Raw genomic sequence first — 21,718 nt, 5'->3', positions numbered from 1 at the left:
AATGTCATTTGATATTAGGCCTAACAAAAAAGTGTCTGGCTTTTTGGCAAATGAAGTCTTGAATAATTTTTTCAGCTCCTCATATACCTCGTTCCAAAATTTCCTTACAATTTTACATCCCAACCATGTATGATAAAAGGTTCCCACCTCCCTCTTACATCTCCAGCATAAGTTTGACTGCTTTTTGTAAAACCTAGCCATTTTTTTCCGGAGTGAGGTACCAGCGGTAAAACATTTTCATCATATTCTCTCTCTTTTATCGTATAACAGGCTTAGAAATTGATATGCACCTTCCACAACCTTTCCCAATTTTCCAATTGGACTCTATGACCAAAATCCTTTGCTCACTTTATCATTACTTCTTTGGTTATTTCATCCTCCAATTCCCACTCTAACAGCAAGTTATACATTTTAGAGATGGTCTTTTTTTTTAGGTTGTATTAATTCACTTTGCAATTTTGACACTTTTTCTTCAAAGCCTTTCTTTTTATCCTGATTAAATCTGTGAACTACTTGGTGGTATTGCAACCAGCTATTGCAGTATCTGCTAATCTCCTCATAGGGTTTTAATCTTATCTCACCCTCTCCTTCCGTTAGTAGTTGTTGATACATGGCCCATACTGTTTCTGTGTTCCTTTTTTTCACTGCTACAACCTCCATGGGTGACACCCACCGCAGTATCTTTGGTTATGGGATGATGATTTGGGATTCTGGTGGAGTAACTTCTGTGCAAAAATGCCTGGGTGGGTCATATGACCACATTAACTTAGACTCCCACCCAGATGTTCTGATTCACACAACCCCTGGTTGTGCATTGGTAACGGGCATTGCTAGGGAATCAAAGGGACATGTGATACATACCCATGACCAGGGCCGGCCCAATACATTTTTGCACCTAAGGCAAACCCACAAAATGGTGCCCCTGCATACACCAGGGAAGAAGGGGTGAGTGGCAATCTACCGCAGGAAAAGAAAGACCTACACTGGGAACAAGGGAGTGAGTGAAGATCTACATAGGGGACAGGGGTCGTGGTCAAATCAGCCTTAAAGGTAAAGGGACCCCTGACCATTAGGTCCAATCGTGGCTGACTCTGGGGTTGTGGTGCTCATCTCACTTTATTGGCCAAGGGAGCTGGCGTACAGCTTCCGGGTCATGTGGCCAGCATGACTAAGCCGCTTCTGGCGAACCAGAGCAGCGCACAGAAATGCCGTTTACCTTCCCGTCGGAGTGGTACCTATTTATCTACTTGCACTTTGACGTGCTTTCAAACTGCTAGGTTGGCAGGAGCAGGGACCGAGCAACGGGAGCTCACCCCATCACGGTGATTCAAACCACCGACCTTCTGATCGGCAAGTCCTAGGCTCTGTGGTTTAACCCACAGTGCCACCCGCGTCCCTTATCAGCCTTACCCAACAGTTAATCAAAGGCTGCCGCGGGCTCTGATGCACATTTGTATGTGCTAACTTATATTTATAGATGCCTCTGGGCAAATTAAGCTGGTGGCTGGCTGGACTTTCATCAGCATAGTGCTTTTCATTGTGCTCAGCTGTAAGCAAAGATTTTAAAAGAGGGTGGAAAGGTGCATTGGGGCTTGGGGTCCAGCATAAAAGACCTGGGGACGGTCCCTAATAATGCCCTTGACCAGTAAAATAGACAGAGGCTGACTGTGTACTAATCAAACATGTAGCTGTGTGGTTTTGTAATCCTGCTACATCCCATTTCTTTAAAATGCATGGTTTCGTTTTATTGCAACATTTATTGCAACATTTATCGCATTATTGTAAATCAGTGCAGTGGCATAGTAATAAAGGAAGCTGCTTAACTGTTGCAACATCTGTGGAAACATCAAAGTGCTGTAAATATAGAGAGCTATGGTATGCACTGAAAAAATAGTGAATATGTTTGCCAACCTAGCAGTTCAAAAGCACGTCAAAGTGCTGGGAAGGTAAACGGTGGGACCAAAGTGGTGGGAAGGTAAACGGCATTTCCATGCGCTGCTCTGGTTCGCCAGAAGCGGCTTAGTCATGCTGGTCACATGACCCGGAAGCTGTATTCTGGCTCCCTCGGCCTATAGAGCGAGATGAGCGCCGCAACCCCAGAGTCAGCCACGACTGGACCTAATGGTCAGGGGTCCCTTTACCTTTATGTTTGCAGCTATCACATTCCATCTTAGCTTCCAAAAGCTCAGGGTGCTGCATGCTGGCTTCTCCTAGTTTCAAAAACCTGTTGGGTGGGCTTGAGAGAGAGTGAGCACTATACAGTGGTACCTCGGGTTACATATGCTTCAGGTTACATATGCTTCAGGTTACAGACTCTGCTAAGCCAGAAATAGTGCTTCATAGAATCATAGAATCATAGAATCATAGAGTTGGAAGAGACCACAGGGGCCATCGAGTCCAACCCCCTGCCAAGCAGGAAACACCATCAGAGCACTCCTGACGTATGGTTGTCAAGCCTCTGCTTAAAGACCTCCAAAGAAGGAGACTCCACCACACTCCTTGGCAGCAAATTCCACTGTCGAACAGCTCTTACTGTCAGGAAGTTCTTCCTAATGTTTAGGTGGAATCTTCTTTCTTGTAGTTTGGATCCATTGCTCCGTGTCCGCTTCTCTGGAGCAGCAGAAAACAGCCTTTCTCCCTCCTCTATGTGACATCCTTTTATATATTTGTACATGGCTATCATATCACCCCGTAACCTCCTCTTCTCCAGGCTAAACATGCCCAGCTCCCTTAGCCGTTCCTCATAAGGCATCGTTTCCAGGCCTTTGACCATTTTGGTTGCCCTCCTCTGGACACGTTCGAGTTTGTCAGTGTCCTTCTTGAACTGTGGTGCCCAGAACTGGACACAGTACTCCAGGTGAGGTCTGACCAGAGCAGAATACAGTGGCACTATTACTTCCCTTGATCTAGATGCTATACTCCTATTGATGAGGCCCAGAATTGCATTGGCTTTTTTAGCTGCCGCGTCACATTGTTGGCTCATGTCAAGTTTGTGGTCAACCAAGACTCCTAGATCCTTTTCACATGTACTGCTCTCAAGCCAGGTGTCCCCCATCTTGTATTTGTGCCTCTCATTTTTTTTGCCCAAGTGCAATACTTTACATTTCTCCCTGTTAAAATTCATCTTGTTTGTTTTGGCACAGTTCTCTAATCTGTCAAGGTCGTTTTGAAGTGTGATCCTGTCCTCTGGGGTGTTAGTCACCCCTCCCAGTTTGGTGTCATCTGCAAATTTGATCAGGATGCCCTTGAGTCCATCATCCAAGTCGTTGATAAAGATGTTGAATAAGACCGGGCCCAAGACAGAACCCTGTGGCACCCCACTAGTCACTCTTCTCCAGGATGAAGAGGAACCATTGATGAGCACCCTTTGGGTTCGGTCAGTCAGCCAGTTACAAATCCACTGAGTGGTAGCATAGTCAAGACCGCATTTTACCAGCTTCTTTACAAGAATATCATGGGGCACCTTGTCAAATGCCTTGCTGAAATCAAGGTAGACTGCATCCACTGTGTTCCCTTCATCTACCAGGCTTGTAATTCTGTCAAAAAACGAGATCAGGTTAGTCTGACATGACTTATTTTTCAGAAATCCATGCTGACTATTGGTGATCACAGCATTCCTTTCTAGGTGCTCACAGACTGTTTGCTTAATGATCTGCTCCAGAATCTTCCCTGGTATTGATGTCAGACTGACTGGGCGGTAATTATTTGGGTCCTCTCTTTCCCCCTTTTTGAAAATAGGGACAACATTTGCCCTCCTCCAGTCTGCGGGGACTTCGCCTGTTCTCCAGGAATTCTCAAAGATGACTGCCAGTGGTTCTGAAATCACATCTGCCAGTTCTTTTAATACTCTTGGATGCAGTTCATCTGGCCCTGGAGACTTGAATACATCTAGACTAGCCAAGTATTCTTGTACTATCTCCTTAGTTATTCTGGGTTGTGTTTCCTCTGCTGAATCATTTGCTCCAAATTCTTCAGGTCGGGCATTGTTTTCTTTATCGGAGAAGACTGAGGCAAAGAAAGCATTGAGGAGTTCAGCCCTTTCTGTGTCCCCTGTTTGCATTTCACCATCTTCTCCTCTGAGTGACCCCACGGTTTCTTTGTTCTTCCTTTTGCTACGAACATACCCATAAAAGCCTTTTTTGTTGCTTTTAACCTCTCTAGCAAGCCTGAGTTCATTTTGTGCTTTAGCTTTTCTGACTTTGTGTCTACACGTGCTGGCTATTTGTTTGAATTCCTCTTTGGTGGTTTCCCCCCTTTTCCATTTTTTGTACACATCCTTTTTTAATCTTAACTCAGTTAAAAGTTCTTTAGATAGCCACCCTGGCTTCTTTAGGCACCTTCCATGTTTCCGTCTCATTGGTATTGCCTGAAGTTGTGCTTTTACTATCTCCCTCTTAACAAACTCCCAGCCATCTTGAACTCCCTTTCCTTTTAGTATTACTGTCCATGGGATCTCACCCAGCACTTCCCTAAGCTTTATGAAGTCGGCTTTCTTAAAGTCGAGAAATTGAGTCCTAGTATGCTTGGCTGCTCCTTTCCGCTGTATAGTAAACTTCAGAAGAGCATGATCACTCGCGCCTAATGATCCTTCCACTTCTACCCCACTAACCAGGTCCTCAACATTGGTTAGGACCAGATCTAAAATGGCTGTTCCTCTTGTTGCTTCTCCCACTTTCTGGACAATGAAGTTGTCTGCAAGGCCAGTGAGGAATCTGTTTGACCTTATGCTCTTGGCTGAGTTTGACATCCAACAAATATCCGGGTAATTGAAGTCCCCCATTACTACTATCTCCCTTCCTTTTGCATGCTTGGCCATCTGTTCCAGGAAGGCATCATCTATGTCCTCCGTTTGGCTTGGGGATCTATAGTAAACTCCCACAATGAGGTCACTGTTATTCTTCTCTCCCTTAATTTTCACCCAAATGCTCTCACTTTGGCTTTGAGGTTCTAAATCTTGGATCTCTTCACAGGTATACACATCCCTGACATATAACGCCACTCCTCCTCCTTTCTTGTCTGGTCTGTTTCTTTGAAATAGATTGTATCCCTCCATTATTACATTCCAATCGTGGGATTTATCCCACCAGGTTTCAGTGATTCCTATTATGTCATATTTAGTTTGCTGTACCAGGAGCTCAAGCTCATCTTGTTTATTTCCCATGCTTTGCGCATTAGTGTACAGACATTGAAGTCCATTAATCATTCCCCCGTGTCTCTTATTTAAGGATTTTTTCCTCCCACCACTAGGTCTGCATGCTCTTTGCTCCATTCGGTCTATGACATTTGGATGATCATCTTCATCAATTGATAGACTCCTACCTTCAGGAGCACTGTCTCCCTCCCCCACATTAGTCAGCTTCAGGTTAAGAACTTTGCTTCAGGATGAGAACAGAAATCATGCGGCGGCGGCGGTGCAACAGCAGCGGAAGCCCCCATTAACTAAAGTGGTGCTTCAGGTTAAGAACAGTTTCAGGTTAAGTACGGACCTCCGGAACGAATTAAGTACTTAACCCGAGGTACCACTCCACATCGCACCTGAGTAGTAATTTGAAACCAAGTCTCCCTGGTCCTGGTTCTCAAGTCTAGCTCAGGAATGGGAAAATTGTGGCCCTCTTGACATTTCTGAACTACAACTCACATCATACCTGACCATTGACCATGCTATTTGGGAGTCCAACTACAACTGGAGGGTGACAGGTCCCCCACCAGTGCTCTAGCCACTCTACCATACTATACCCTACCATAACATTTTGAATCCATAATCCTGGACACCATCTTCACGTTTTTTATTGTGAGAGGACAGGGACCATTTCAGTTGCCATGGCCTTGCGTGATCTCTCACGGTGGTTCCCCCAATCCCCAAAAAGTGCTTTCCCAGGCATGATGCCCCAAAACACATGTTTTGGGGTTGCCATGGGAGATCACAGACCCCGAGAAAACACTTTCCCCATGGTGTGTGTGTGTGTGATCACACTGAAAAATCATGTGAGATCACAGCAACCCAAATGGCCCCTGTTCTTTCACGATAAAAAATGAGATGTCCCAATTTTTTTGGGATGCTTGCCGGGTATTCCGTACTGTCTTATCATTTCCAGTACAGGCTGATGTTGGCAGACATTTCATTAACTTCCATCAGCACGACCAATTCAGAAGATGGGATGCTGTATCTTAATGTTGAACCTTACTTTGCTGGCTGACCATTCTGATTTGCATCCAATGGGTGATTTATATGCATGTGCTATTTGACACATCTGGCACTGAAACAAATAACAAATAGATTTGGCTGCTCCTTCCTTGTCCTTACTGGAATCTATCACACAGCAGCCCATTAAACGTTGAAATCTAGTGGAGCTCCAACATAATCTGCTATGCATTAAGTGCACGCATAAGGGTTTTGTGGTTTACTTTTACCTGAAGGGAAACAAAGCATTCCAGAACAAAAGCTCTGTAAGGGTATTGCATCTTTGTTTGTGCATAGGAACCTTCCTTCCTCCACATTCTCTATGATGACTGATTTTTAGAAAAAGTATTTGGATAGCTTTTAGAACACTAGACATTCATTAGACATTCATAAAAACAAGAACAGTCACAGCAAAAACAAAACACTGCTACATTACTGTTGAAGTTATATCAGGGAAATATTTGCCAAATGCCAGTTTAGGACTGCAAACTGTTCTTGTTCTATCTGTGAAATGAATACTTATATTTTACTGAATTTTTTCAGGGCACAAGAAATTAAAACGGAAAGAAATTTTAAAAAGAAAAAGGTGTGTGAAACTGTGGTACAATAAGATAATGTGTATATAAGCATAGTCGTACCTCCACTTACATATCCCTCTGGATATGTAGACTTTGGGATGCGAATGTGGCAAACCCGGAAATATTTTTTCGGGTTTCACCATGTGCGCATGCGCAGAAGTGGTCCTCTGGTTGCGAATTCCTCGGGATGTGGCCAGACCTCCAGAACAGATCCTGTTTGCAACCGGAGGTACCACTGTAATGCTATTATTCCAGACAGTATACATTTATTTAAAGGTAAAGGGACCCCTGACCATTAGGTCCAGTTGTGGCTGACTCTGGGGTTGTGGCACTCATCTTGCTTTATTGGCCGAGGGAGCCGGCGTACAGCTTCCAGGTCCTGCAGCCAGCATGACTAAGCCGCTTCTGGTGAACCAGAGCAGCACATGGAAATGCCGTTTACCTTCCCGCTGGAGTGGTACCTATTTATCTACTTGCACTTTGACGTGCTTTCGAACTGCTAGGTTGGCAGGAGCAGGGACTGAGCAATGGGAGCTCACCCCGTCGTGGGGATTCGAACCACTGACCTTCTGATCAGCAAGTCCTAGGCTCTGTGGTTTAACCCACAGCGCCACCCGCGTCCCGATACATTTATTTACAAGTCATTATAATTTTTACAAATGCATTCCAAGTCATCATCATATTTATCCATACACAATCTGTGTCTAAAAGCAATCCATTCATAGTCTGCAAGAGTTGTTATATCTTCTATCCAATGATCCAAGGGGGCCAAAAGTATTATCTTCCCAGTGAATCAATATTGGTCTTTTGGCAGAAGTAAGGGCATGACGAGCCCATCTGTGCTAATGAGCTGTCAAACCCCATTTAACTAGTCAATATACACTTTGTACTCATTTCTCCCTAAAATGGGGGGCTATACGGTATTCCAGTAATTGTATTTTTATGTGTCTGTTTTTGGAACCAAAACTGTGTTACTAAACCCAGAGAATTCTGCTGTCTGACCAAGAGCTGCATTCTGATCTCTGTGTTAGTGCAGGACACATGAATTAGGTTGGGTTGAAGCTTAGCATAAAGGAATCCTGCAGTTTACCACATACAGTAAAGCAGGGAAAAGTTGGTTTCAACCTCAATTTAAAAAGCATACACAACGAGATAAATACCACATTATTTTTTTTAAAAAAAGCAATATCAGATACCCTATAGGACGCACTTTTCCCCCTCCAAAAATGAAGGGGAAATGTGTGTGCGTCCTATGGGGCGAATGCAATGCGCACCGACCCCTCTTGCTCTCCAGACTTCAGGAAGCTATCCGGAAGCCTTGGAAGCCCACGGGAGTTCCCACCGGGCTCCCACGGCTTGTGGATAGCAGCCTGTTCTGGGGGCTGGGGTCAGGGGAAGCTCGGGCTTCCCCCACCCCAGCCCCGTGCCTGGAGGGGAAATAATTTTTTTTTCTTTATTCCCCCCCCCCCCAAAAAAAACTAGGTGCGCCCTATGGGCCGGTGCACCCTATAGGGCGAAAAATTTTATTCAGTGGCTTTTATAGATATAAAGTCCTGCTTGCTGACATCCTTGGAATTATATTATTATGCATTCTGCCTGGATGATAGTGAACTAAGGTTTCTCAACATGGCCGCTTCATTCTGTAATAATTAGTTTTCAATTACAGTTGTGCCACTGGCGTGATCCAGCAGTTGATTCATTTGCTCACAGTAGCCAGAGACTCCTTAAACAACTCCCTAGCAACAGATATTCTGGCTCCTAATTGAAAACTGTCTGAGGGGAAAGTCTCTTTCAGGGAGGCTTGACTGAGCAAATCAATTGCAGCGCTGCCCTGGTAAGGTGTGGCAATGAACCATATGATTGACAGGTGACATCACTTGATTGGTGGGTGCGTCTGGCTTAAAATAAAAATAAAAATTGCCAAGCCAGTTTGGATCTCTGGAGGGTCAAGATTAGCCCAGAGACTACCCTATTTCTGTCCAAGAGGATCAGACAGCGGTTCATATCTACTATTATTATTTTATTACATTGTTTGAAAATTAATTTGGGGTTGTTGAATGTGATTCCAAACAGAGGATTTACCCAAAAGAAATGTATTGCTCGTTTCTTTCAGGTATAACCAATGGAGCGTTTGGTGCTTCAGATGGTAGTTCTCTATGTAGTATTGCATTCTGGCCTGTTTGAAAATCAAGGTATGTATATGAATGCTTGTTTCCTTGGAAAAAAATAGTACATATATAGCAAGGCAACAATGTGTGTTTGAGTGTGTGTACCAACTGGGATTGGTAATTTCCTGCTTTTAAAAAGAAAACTGGTAGTATTTACAAGTATGTACCATAGTACAGTAGTACCTTGGTTTAAGAACAGTCCGGTTTAAGAATGATTTGGTTTACAAACTCCACAAAACCGGAAATAGTGTCCCAGTTTGAGAACTGTGCCTCGGTCTAAGAACGGAAGCCAATTGGTGGAAGGGCACCGGCGGCGGGAGGCCTCATTAGGGAAAGTGTGCCTTGGTTTAAGAAAGGTTTCGGTTTAAGAACGGACTTCCGGAACGGATTAAGTTTGTAAACTGAGGTACCACTATATTCAATGGAGCACACTTCTGAGTAGACAAGTAATAATTGCACTGTAAAGCATATTTTCAGGCCAAATGAGGTACATTTTCTAGGTATCTGTGCCCTTAAGTGCAGGGATTTTTAGTTATTTTACACAATGCAGAAGTACCAGGTTACAGTGGTACCTCGGGTTAAGTACTTAATTCATTCCGGAGGTCCGTTCTTAACCTGAAACTGTTCTTAACCTGAAGCACCACTTTAGCTAATGGGGCCTCCTGCTGCCGCCATGCCACCGGAGCACGATTTCTGTTCTCATCCTGAAGCAAAGTTCTTAACCTGCGGTACTATTTCTGGGATAGCAGAGTCTGTAACCTAAAGCATATTTAACCTGAAGTGTATGTAACTCGAGGTACCACTGTATATGCTACGCCACCGTTGATGGAACTATTCTTGGGTAAATGTTACCCTAAAGATTGTTCAGCAGATCCTGAAGTGTCAGTGAGTCTTTTCTTTTCTCCCTTAGATCGTAATCTGTTTCAACCTAGAAACCTTGAGATTTCCATGAACATTCGTCTTCAGCAGCTGTCAGTGAAATGGCATGTTGGCGATGATTCTGAAGCATATTACCCTGAAACAGATCTTGTTTTTAATATCCAAGTCAAGCGAACCGAAGAGAAGATTATTGACTTCCCAACTTTTCGTGAAATTCCCAGACCCTGGCCTCTCCAGGTATAGGTGGGAAAGGCCTAGAACTTTTGCCCATCAGTGTAGTTAATACTGGGCTAGATGGATCAATGGTCTGGCTCAGTTTAAGATGGCTTCCTATTTTCCTATGAAGATAAGCCACATACATATGTGTTCTCTTCTATGCAAGTTATTCAAAATACACTTACCAGGCTGCATTAGAAAAAGCAAAACATTTGAATATAGGCTGGGGAAAGTTATTGTTCTATGTTGAGTTGAAACCCAGGATTCTTAATGCCTGCCACAATACTTAGCCAGTTCCTTAAACTGCTGTAAGTACCCAGAATTGTAAATGCAAAAGGGCTGAATCATAGAATTAAATACAGTAGCACCTTGGCTTACGTTAGGTTAACGTAAACTTCGGGTTGCAAAAGCGGCAAACCCAGAAGTGTTTCACCACACGTGCATGCTCAGAAGCGGTTTACTGTCACGCACACATGCGCAGAAGCGGTCTACTGCTTCTCCTCCAGTTGCGAAAACCTCAGGTTCCAGCCGGACCTCCGGAACAGTTCCTGTTTGCAATCGGAGGTACCACTGTAGTATCTTTTCTCTAGTCTTATTTTCTGGGATATGAAGGCATATTTATGAAAGAATTGCCTTCCTCATTTGCTCTTGAGGAACAACAAAGCTTTCACATTCAGGCAATGGCTGATTAATGCGCGTCCAAAAGACCCACATGCGCATTGCACTGAACCCAGAAGTGACCCGAAACTGTCAATCAACACAGCATGAAAAGGCTGTAATGGGGAGAGGAGTGTCATGGGGCAGGGAGCACTTCTGCATGCAGGGGTTAGCAACAGAACCCCCATTTGAAATTGCTATCAGCTGTGTACAATTTTTTTAAAACAAACAAACAAACAAACCAACAAACAAACCCCAGGTCTGTAAGGCATTGTCAATTTCTCCTTGGATTTTGTTAGCACATAATCAAGCATGGGCTGTAAGTTTTGTGAATAAAGTTGTTTAAAATAATCAAAATAATTCAGTATTTAAGCTAATGTTTAGTCCTTTTAAAAGTAGATCCCAGTGTTCAATAGTCCAGCAATAAATGGAATGCTGAGGTGTCAAGCAAATCTAGTGGATTTTGTTACAGAAATTTAAGGTATATTGAATACACTTAACACACACTTCAAGCTATCATTTAATCTGACAAAGTAGAAAGTATTATCTGCCTAACCTATCTAACTGAAAACAAGTGGAACGTAAGAGATAAGTCGTGTGGGTGGGTGGGTGTGACTAGATCTTTGACCGAGTTGCTAAACCGAGCTGATATTAGCGGAGGTAGCTTTCAACGTATTGGTCTTACGTAAGTTTTATTGAATGTCCAAAATTAGCGACTGCCTCAACTCGTATGTGAACGTTGCCAATTCCCAGGCACATTTTGCAAAAGTCAGAAAACTGAAAAGGCACCACTGATGTATGTGGTGCATTTACTTGGAAGTCTGGAAATGATTCAGGCTTATTCGTTTAGTCCGCGATCCAGTGTTCTCTTTCACCAAAAGTGACTAACCAAGAAAACCAAGGAAGTTCACTGAGTGACCTTGGGCCAGTCACTGCCTCTTAGCCTAATCTACGTCACAGGGTTGTTGTGGGAATTAAATGAGGAGGGGGAAGAACCATGGAAGACACGCTGAGCTCCATGGAGGCCAAAGGTGGGATATAAATTCAACAAATAAATAAATAAACTAGAAAGACTTTCTGGAATGTTGTAGGGAGACCTGTTGAATAGTGTGGTCTGTGTCACATGGGGCTGCAGTGAGAGAGGGAGGAATTGCCCGGAATTGAGTGGAGGAATCTTAAGCCAATGTTTAAGTTCAGTAGACACCTCCTCTCACGGCACTGCAACCTCATGCAACACAGCTAAAAATGTTGTGGTAGGTCTCCCTGATCTCTTGGAGGGATGAGCCAGTGTGGTGTAGTGGTTAAGAGCCGTAGTCTCGTAATCTGGGAAACCGGGTTCGCTTCCCCGCTCCTCCACATGCAGCTGCTGGGTGACCTTGGGCTAGCCACACTTCTTTGAAGTCTCTCAGCCCCACTCACCTCACAGAGTGTTTGTTGTGGGGGAGGAAGGGAAAGGAGAATGTTAGCCGCTTTGAGACTCCTTAAAGGGAGTGAAAGGCGGGATATCAAATCCAAACTCTTCTTCTTCTTCTTCTTCCGCAGAGGATGAGGAGGAAGAATAAGGAAAGATCTGTTGTGCGAGCTTGAGTTCTGCTCATGCAACATTGGAGACAGCCCTATGATTATTATTTTTAGAGCGGTCACTCCTCCACATATACAGATGCCTGCACATTTCATAAGCTAAAGGGTATAATCTATAGAATTTGAGAGTTGGAAGGGACCATAAGGATCATCTAGTCCATAGTGGTCCAACTCGTGGTCCAAGGGCCACACGCAGCCCTCAATGTCATTTTGGGCAGCTCTTGGCAACATTTGATGTTCCCCCACAGGTAGATGAGGCACTGGGTTTGGGGAAGGCGGTGTGAGGGTTCTGACAGAGTCCTAGAGTGCCCCACCGTCTTAGTTAGTGCCTAGTTAGTGCTTTCCCTGCTTTGGGAAGGAGGTGGGAGGACTCTAGGACAATGCCAGAGCCTTGCACCTCCTTCTCAATCTCTTTGGGAAGGCTGCGCAAGGGCTGGGGGCTGGAGTGGGCTTTAAATATTGGCCTTGCTGCCTCCCCTGTTGTGCAACCATGTATTGTCCAGCCTGTGGGTTCTGTGTCAAAGTACTCTTTTCAGACCCATTTTGTCTGAAAGGTTGGACTGCCCTGATCTAGTCCAACCCCCTGCAGTGCAGGAATCTTGCACCCAACATGGGGCTCAAACCCACAACCATGAGATTAAGAGTCTCATGCTCTACTGATAGGAGTTGTCCCTAATTATTCAATATATATTGCCTTGCTGTTTTCTTTTTCAATTGCCTGCTTTTTAGGAGAATTATACGACCACTGTCAGTAAAACAAATAGACATCTGCAATGGAACTGGACTTCCAAAATACCCTTGGAATGTGTGGCTCATGCAGTAAGGATCAGGAGCACGGTGAGGTTTTCTGAAGTTTGGAGCGACTGGAGCCCATGGAAGATAGCAGATGGTGAGCAAACATTGTCACCTTTAAGTAGGAAAGAGCAAAATGCCCATTGGGGGAACTGTATTACCACTGTTGAATGCAAGGACAGAGAGCCTATAGCCTGGCCAATACCAAGGCCGTTTTTGAAAGCAGTTGCTCCAAATATATGCTTATTTACACAACGTTTTGTTGGAGAGGGATGCGGGTGGCGCTGTGGGTGAAACCACAGAGCCTAGGACTTGCTGATCAGAAGGTCGGCGGTTCGAATCCCCGTGACGGGGTGAGCTCCCGTTGCTCGGTCCCAGCTCCTGCCAACCTAGCAGTTCAAAAGCACATCAAAGTGCAAGTAGATAAATAGGTACCGCTCCGGCAGGAAGGTAAACGGCATTTCCATGCGCTGCTCTGGTTCGCCAGAAGTGGTTTAGTCATGCTGGCCACATGACCCGGAAGCTGTACTCCGTCTCCCTCAGCCAATAAAGCTTGCTGCAATCCCAGAGTCGGTCACGACTGGACCTAATGGTCAGGGGTCCCTTTACCTTTACCTTTTTGTTGGAGAACAGCATTACAGAATCTGAGGAAGTGTGAATTTTAAAAGATTTTGGAAGAATTTTGAAAGAATTTTGTGCTTCATTTTTATGTCCTTTTGGGAAGTGTTGATGTGTTCGATTTGCATTAAGAGCAAACAGAACCTATCTTATCTGCTTGCTCCCTTGCTTGCTTGCTTGATGATTTAATTTCTTTACTGCTCAATATACTGAAAATATCTCTAAGCGGTGTACAGAAAACTGAAGCAACAACAGCTTAAATGTAAAAATTACATACAGTTGCATGTAGAAATGTTACATTAGTACCAAGTTACACACAAACACACACAGATATATAATCCATATCAATTCATTTTCCTTCTGACACTGCTTCCATCCCTAGGACTATGTAGCTTTGGAATGAAAATACTCTATTTTTATAGAAACAGCAAAACCATAATGGCTCAAAAATGGTGCCTCATCATTCTGTGTTCCCCTTTAAATGGAACAAAGATTTCGTTACCACATGCACTTTCTATTCATGGGATCAGTGGGTGTTTCTTCACAAAATACTTATAAAAATAATTACCAGGTAAGTAGCAGGAAATACAGGAAATTGCAGTCAGCTCAACTTATGCCAGCTTTCACTCTTCTTTCAAATCCATCATCAAAACCCTCGTTTTCCATGACGCCTTTGACACAACTCCCTAATTCCAAAACAGAATGCCTAAATTAGTATAACTAAAATGCATATATATTCTTCCTCTGCTTTCTCCACATCCCTCCACTGCCTCCACAACACTAACAATAAAGTGGGAAACCCCCCTGAGGTTTAGACTTAACTTATTGTGTACTGTAGAGTACCAAGGCACTAGCTAAATAACTATAGTGCACATGGCAACACTTTATTGCCTTTATATTTCTTTATTTTTTCCATTTATGAGCTGCTTCATATAAGATATCTCAAAGCAATCTAAGAATGAAAACATCAACAACAAAAACAATCATTGCAGAAATTTCATATATAAAGCTATTAAATCCATTACAGTGGTACCTCGGGTTAAGTACTTAATTCGTTCCGGAGGTCCGTTCTTAACCTGAAACTGTTCTTAACCTGAAGCACCACTTTAGCTAATGGGGCCTCCCGCTGCTGCCGTGCCGCCGGAGCCCTATTTCTGTTCTGATCCTGAAGCAAAGTTCTTAACCTGAGGTACTATTTCTGGGTTAGCAGAGTCTGTAACCTGAAATGTATGTAACCTGAAACGTATGTAACCCGAGGTATCACTGTATGTTGTTGGCATCTGTCTGTCTAGAGAGGGAATGGAATGCACATCTGGAGGTGAAGTGAAACTGAACGTGACCTCCCCATGCGCAAGCCTAGACAGTGAGCAGAGGTCCTGGGTTGCTCAGACAATGACCCCCCTCTCAGCCTCACTGATGTGGTCCAAAGGAAAGCAGAGCAATACATTTGGTACCAGCTTGGCTGCAGGAGTTGCCAGAAGGAGGTGTACAAGGCGCCATCCAACTGTCTTAGGGACTCCACTCCCGATTTGTGTAGGAGAGGTCACTTCGATTCTGCTAATGCAAGCAAAACAATGCAGGAGGCAGCAGTTACGAGTTTCTTGTCCCTGCAGCCACAGCAGGCGCCGTGATTCCCCAGTGGTTTTACTTCACCCCCAGAGGCGCACTCCATTGTCTCCTGAGACAGATGGATGCCAGGAACAACATGGGTGTAATCTCTTCTCCCCAACCCCCCAATAGATATCAAGGAAACTTCTGAGACAACTTTTGAGATGAAACAACAACTTCCAGATGGTTTGTTGTTTGGTTTCTTACCGCAAAAAGCTCAGAGCCATGTAGAACTTTTAGGACTGTCCTATGTACTTAACAGCGTGAGCTTTCATAGAAAGAAGCCTTTGAGGTGGTGATGAAGTCACACACACAAATGTACAGTGAGTTCTAGTTACAATGAATGAAACGTAATCCCATAATACTTCTTCAGAAGTAAGCCTCATTGTGTTTGTTGTGTTTATTCTCTGGTGGGAATTGTTGCCCTGGAAACTATTTTTTTATTTTTAAATTAAAACTCTTAATTTACGGAGTGGGGCTGGAATGCCTCAAAGGGTGCCTGTTTCATTGTCACAATTATATGTACAAGCATCTCTCTCTCTCTCTCCCCCCCCCCCCCCGTTTCTTTGTTCAGGGATGGATGTCGTAAACATTCGCTGGCATTTCTTATGGCCAGAGGGTAATAAGTTCGTTGAAATGGGTTCTGACGTCAAGTATTGCTGCATTGGGGCGGAAAACAAGAGTGTACCGAATTTTTATTTTGGTGATAAGCAGATGAACGTTGGACTGCAACGAAGAGTATTCGTTACTTTGAAAAATGTTCCCCGTTCCAAGAGACTTGGCTACACTATCCAGTGTGATTCCGAAAGTGCATCTCTCTTTGTGACCAGTAAGCAGAAAATATTTGGTGTTTCCATTGAGGGAGGGGATTGGGTCCATCTGAGCAGCTTTTTATACTTCCTGGCCAGGTTCATGAAGTTTTGTTACAGGAATATCTGAAGAGAAGCTTGTGTCCTAAAGCAGGGGTGAGGAACCTTCTTCCCTCCTGACCAGAGCTTCTCTTTATCTTCTGAGCAAGAGGCCTTATCACAGTTCAAGGGGACATTCTATCTCATAAGGGAACTTGAGAAGGACCACTGATGTGCCTGGCCTGAGGAGAGTCCTGTGGGCCAGATGAAGACCAGGGGGAGAGACATTTGACGTTCCTCACCCTCTTTCCAAAGGACTGCCTCCTTCCGTTCTTCACGCACCTCAAGATATGGAGAGGCCCTTCTCCATATCCTGATACGTGTGGGTGGGTGCTAGGTTAAGTTGGGAGAATGAGAGAGTTGTTTATGTGGTCACACCTCAGTCTGTGCCCCATGTCTTGTTAAGTTCCTACATCTGGTGATGAGTTTTGTTCACACGTGCTTTTTAATTCCCCATGTTTTTTGGGCCTGAATTGGGTGTTTTAATAATTTGCCATGCAGTTTTCAGCTTTAAAAATACTGCTGTTCTTTGGACATTATTAGCCACCTTGAGTGAAAGTTTGCAAAGTAGAAAGATATGATATAAATTTTCCTAATAAATGAATATCCTGAAAGTCACCATGACCGGCTCTATCAAAGGTGGCAAAAATATCAGATCAGATTGATTTGATCTGCAAAATTGGTAGTCAGTTGATGGTGTGCTCACAGCTGACCCTAAGAGTAATTGTTTTCAAAGGTGGTTGAAAGAATGAAATGAAAGAGGAAAACATTATAACCCAGTCTTGTTTCAACAGACCAGCCTGATAAACCCAAAGACTTAGCCTGCAAAACAGAAGACATGATTAACTTAGAGTGTACCTGGCACCCTAGTGCTAAATATATGGATGCTGAGTTGCTATGTCCAGCAAGCTTCACCTTGTCTGATGGGTAAGTGTTCTGAAACCCTGATCCTGACAGGAGAGTTCCTTAGGAAGTGACAACAGTTATGCCAGCCATCATAGTATACCTTTTTTTGAGGAAATGAGTTGTTGACGAAATGAATTACAGGGACAGAAAGTGTCCTGGAAGATGACCAGAGGGTTGGATCAAATGGATTATTTGCACACAGAACTTAGGTAGAGGAAACACTTTACCTTTGTGGAGGGGCTAACAACAACAACAACAACAACAACAACAACAACAACAACAACAACCACCACCACCTTTTATTTATATCCCACCCTCCCCGGCCGAAGTCAGACTCAGGGTGGGGCGGCTAACATCAAATATATAACATTAATATAAAATCAAACAATAATTAAATTACCTCCTAAAAAAGGTCAAAATCAAATTAAAGTCTAATTAGATGGCTTTCCGCAGTGTTATGGTTGGGAACAGTAAGTGCTGATCAGTAAGTGCTATAGCCCTCCAGATGATGTTAATATACCATCCCCATCAGCCCTGACTATTGGTCACGCTGGAAACCTAGTTAGTGCTAACTAGGAATTTGTTGTGGAGGTGGTAGGGTGTGTCATTTTAGGGGGTGAAACTTAATTTTTGCAAACTTCTTAAGTGAGGGGACTTTAAAATATGTTTTTGAGTGTGAGGAATTCCACTCTGCTATTCTTTTTGTGATTGGACAACATTTAGCTTGGTAAGTCTACGTTTGAAGAAGAAGCACATAAACTGCTTTCGAAAAACCAAATAATTTTAATTTTACCTTCTGAAAATGTCAAATAATGCTTAATAATAATAATAATAATAATAATAATAAACTGCAAGTACTTGGCAATCATTTTTAATGATTTCTATGCATTTTTACAGACATTTTACTTACCAAGCAAAACTAAATTATATTAATTCAACTAAAATATCTTTTGAAATCTCAGGTAAAGTTACAACATTTCAGCTCCCCTCATTTTTGGAATTTGAAAGTTGAAAAATTCAACATGCCCTACTGGGGGTGGTGTGGGTGGTGGGTGGGAGAAATGTATGCATTTTTTTTAAACCTTGATTTCCACTTCTATTATGGTCCAAATATTCTCTAATATTCTATTTCTGATGGAAGAACAATAAACTCTCTTTTCTTCCCCTCCGAAACGTCAATCACCATGTCTCGAAAGTTCTTCCAATGAAACGTATTGCAGCTCGATCTCTTCCCCATCCTGTTCATTCAAGATTGGCAAGCAAACCATATACAATTTAATACTGACATCCAGAAATTGCATTGGAGAGAAACTTATCAATCTTACTGTTGATGTAGCCCACAGAGGTAAGAGTTTATTTTCTCTATCAGTGTTACACCTACTACCACCATCTGAAAATAAAGAATAGGCTCCTGCATGTTGCAGCTGGGGCAAAACATGAAACAAAAATTTAAGCTACACCCTGACATCCCCAAGTGGGTAAAATGAACTCTTAGGTGATCCAGTTCTTTTCCACAAAGAGAATTCTGGGCAAGCTGAAATTCCAGATTGGTTGCTGTTGTTTAGTTGTTTAGTTGTTTAGTCGTGTCCAACTCTTCATGACCCCATGGACCAGAGCACGCCAGGCACTTCCACTGCCTCCCACAGTTTGGTCAGACTCATGTTTGTAGCTTCGAGAACACTGTCCAACCATCTCATCCTCTTTCGTTCCCTTCTCCTTGTGCCCTCAATCTTTCCCAACATCAGGGTCTTTTCCAGGGAGTCTTCTCTTCTCATGAGGTGGCCAAAGTATTGGAGCCTCAGCTTCATGATCTGTCCTTCCAGTGAGCACTCAGGGCTGATTTCCTTCAGAATGGATAGGTTTGATCTTCTTGCAGTCCATGGGACTCTCAAGGGTCTCCTCCAGCACCATAATTCAAAAGCATCAAATCTTTGGCGATCAGCCTTCTTTATGGTCCAGCTCTCACTTCCATACATCACTACTGGGAAAACCATGGCTTTAAATATACGGACCTTTGTTGGCAAGGTGATGTCTCTGCTTTTTAATCCAGATTGGTAAATCTCAGCAAATAGCCCCCTTTTACCCTGTTCTGTTTGCTCCCAAGTGATAAGAGGATGATATTCCTACTGCTACCAATGGAAGCAGAAGAAGTAGGAACACAGAAAGCTGCCTTCTGCTGAGCACCAAGTCCATCTAGTTCAATATTGTCTATCCTGAAGAGCATTGGTTCCCCAGGGTTTCAGAAGGGCTACTTGGAGATGCTCTGGTTTGAAGCTGGGATCTTCTGCATGCAGTGCAGGTGCTCTACCAGTGAGATAAGGCCAAGCTAAATGCTTGTGTTAATTTTAACCCATGAGATGGCAGTGCTTGCAATGCACTGCGTTGCCCCCTTGGTATTTCCCAGTTTCAGTATGTGATCAAGATCCAGCTCCAAATTTCCTGCTGCTCTTTCCTTACAGGTTGGCTGCTATGAGAACAGGATCGTGCCATTGGCCTGATATGAGAACAGATGTGCCATTGGCCTGATACACAACTTAATTGCCTCCAGAATTTAAGCGGAGTGCAAAACAAGAACAATATGGAATTTTCCCACCAGTTGCCTGTAGGGTGAACTACATTTAGCTGCTGAATGAATAAAATAATAGTCAAGGCATATCATTTATATTAACAATGAATGTTGACATGACCTTCAGAAGGATCTTTTCCAGGTTATTGGTGGGGTGGGCTTTTGTTGTTGTAAGGGATGGTCCACCCAATATTATGCAAGGGAGATTAGCCATAGATATGGATACAGAAAGCACCAGTTTCCCCCAGGCTTGATTTGGATTGAGACTGGCACTCATGGACAAAAATAGCAACTAAATGCTCTGATCAATGCACATATCTCCTGCTCGCCCCCTCACCTTAGTTCTCCTGCTCTCTCTCATTTCTCCCTTCTCCCTCTTTGGTACTGCTATAGCTGTGAACCCGATGCCGGGGATGTTGGGAAACACAGCAGGACTTTTGGGAAACTTGGCTCAGTGCCCTGTTGGCATTTGAGATGAGCAAGGGAGACCTTATTTTCTTCCCTTGTCCCATCTCTTTAGCAAAAACAGGTTGGTGCTGAGAGAGAGGGGGAATTAGTTGACTTTTTACTTTTCTTGAATTAAAAATTGTGCTGGAGAAGAAGTCTGTGTGTGGCATGTTTGTGTGTTGCAATGTTCAGCTTGGATTTGGGGCAAGCATTTTGAGCTGCCAGAGTTTATAACTAGGCCTTTTTTATTTCAAGGATTTGTATACTGCTCCATATTTCAAAGAAATATTGGAGCAGCTTACAACATTGTACAAATATCACAAGCAGATAACACAAAAAAGCTGTTGTGACAGCACAGAACAATTTGATAAGCTATCCTTCTGAAAACAGTAACATAGAACTAAAACAATTAACATATAGGGACTATAATGGCTACTAGCAGAACCAAAATACAACTGAGACAAGAAGACCTACCCACCAAGTATCTACTAGCATATATTTATTTATACGGTGCTTTTTTTCTGGGGGGACACATACCCCTAAACATTTTATGAATCTCAGTTTGGCTTCATTGAGGGGCAGTATTTCAATGTGAGTAGGAAAATGAGAGTACCCCTAAACATTTTTTTTTAGAAAAAGACACTGTATTTATAAATAGCAGCAGTAGCACTCTCACTTCCTCTTATCTGAATTTATGTTCCAAGGCAGATTACAAACTGCAGCAGAGGCATCTCCAGTTTTTATCATGGTATTCGATGAAACTATCCTGAAATAATTCAGAGTTATTATTGCACATTTTTTACTGTCCAAATTCACTGAATTGCTCTTACAGAAGTGTACATTTTTCTTTCTCCCTTTCAAACTAGTTCATCCTGCAGCCCCCTACAAACTCCTTGCAGGTTATACAAACGCTACTACCATCCAGTTACAATGGCAGATAAATGAAATAAGCGAAGCCCTGTCGCTGTTATGTGAAATTCATGGCGCTTCTCGTGATGGGGAACAGGTAAGAAGCAAACATGATTAGCACAAAGAAATGTGTGGTGGTCTTTTTCAGATTCATAACATTTGTGGCTTTCCTGTTAATTGCTCAACCTTTAGTGAATGCGGAGAGCTTAGAAAACACTAGACGGCAATCTTTTGCATGATTGTTTTAAGAAGTATGGAAACTAGCGCTAAAGGAAAAGCTTACTTACAAAATGTACACTTTTTAAAAAAGGATCAGAGGCATGCAAGTTTTATGAAACGTTGTGTTGTTTTATTGTACATGGTTGTAAAAAAAAAGAAAATAACTTAAGTCCCCTTGTCTACACATAAGCAGCTGTGGTTGGGAAAGCAAGAATTTGTAACAATGTATTGGTCAAGGTCCTACTCACATCCATTCCACAGACTTGTTTTGGTTTTCTTTCTTTATATTTGTTATGCTTTAAATTTAACATTGACAGTGCTATGGTCCTTGCCGTATTCTGTGTGAAATGCAATGGTTAAAAAAAAAAAAAGAATAGACAGATTAGTCTGCAAAAGCAAAGTACCGGTATTTTATTTTTTTAAAATGTGGCACAAAACTTTCAGCTCCTGAAGGGACCCCTGCGTGTCAAGATCTTATTCCACAG

At 43.0% G+C, this 21,718-nt stretch overlaps 1 protein-coding gene across 2 annotated transcripts in view; it reads left to right on the top strand.

Moving 5' to 3' along the window:
• The window catches only part of OSMR (oncostatin M receptor), a 51,891-nt gene that overhangs the window by 9,680 nt on the left and 20,493 nt on the right, over nt 1–21,718 (top strand). The window contains exons 4-11 of one of the 2 annotated variants that reach the window (XM_077936414.1): nt 6,725–6,767; nt 8,873–8,951; nt 9,838–10,043; nt 12,990–13,149; nt 15,853–16,107; nt 16,981–17,113; nt 18,289–18,437; nt 20,972–21,111. In XM_077936414.1, the coding sequence (XP_077792540.1) occupies nt 8,882–8,951; nt 9,838–10,043; nt 12,990–13,149; nt 15,853–16,107; nt 16,981–17,113; nt 18,289–18,437; nt 20,972–21,111 (1,113 nt within the window). In that variant the 5' untranslated portion in view covers nt 6,725–6,767; nt 8,873–8,881. The remainder of the gene's footprint in view (nt 1–6,724; nt 6,768–8,872; nt 8,952–9,837; nt 10,044–12,989; nt 13,150–15,852; nt 16,108–16,980; nt 17,114–18,288; nt 18,438–20,971; nt 21,112–21,718) is intronic. The other variant, XM_077936415.1, reaches the window with a different exon arrangement.

This window comes from Podarcis muralis, chromosome 11 (genome assembly GCF_964188315.1).
Source record: "Podarcis muralis chromosome 11, rPodMur119.hap1.1, whole genome shotgun sequence".
In the NCBI taxonomy this organism is placed as follows: domain Eukaryota; kingdom Metazoa; phylum Chordata; class Lepidosauria; order Squamata; family Lacertidae; genus Podarcis; species Podarcis muralis.
This window is presented reverse-complemented; position numbering and strand designations above follow the sequence as displayed.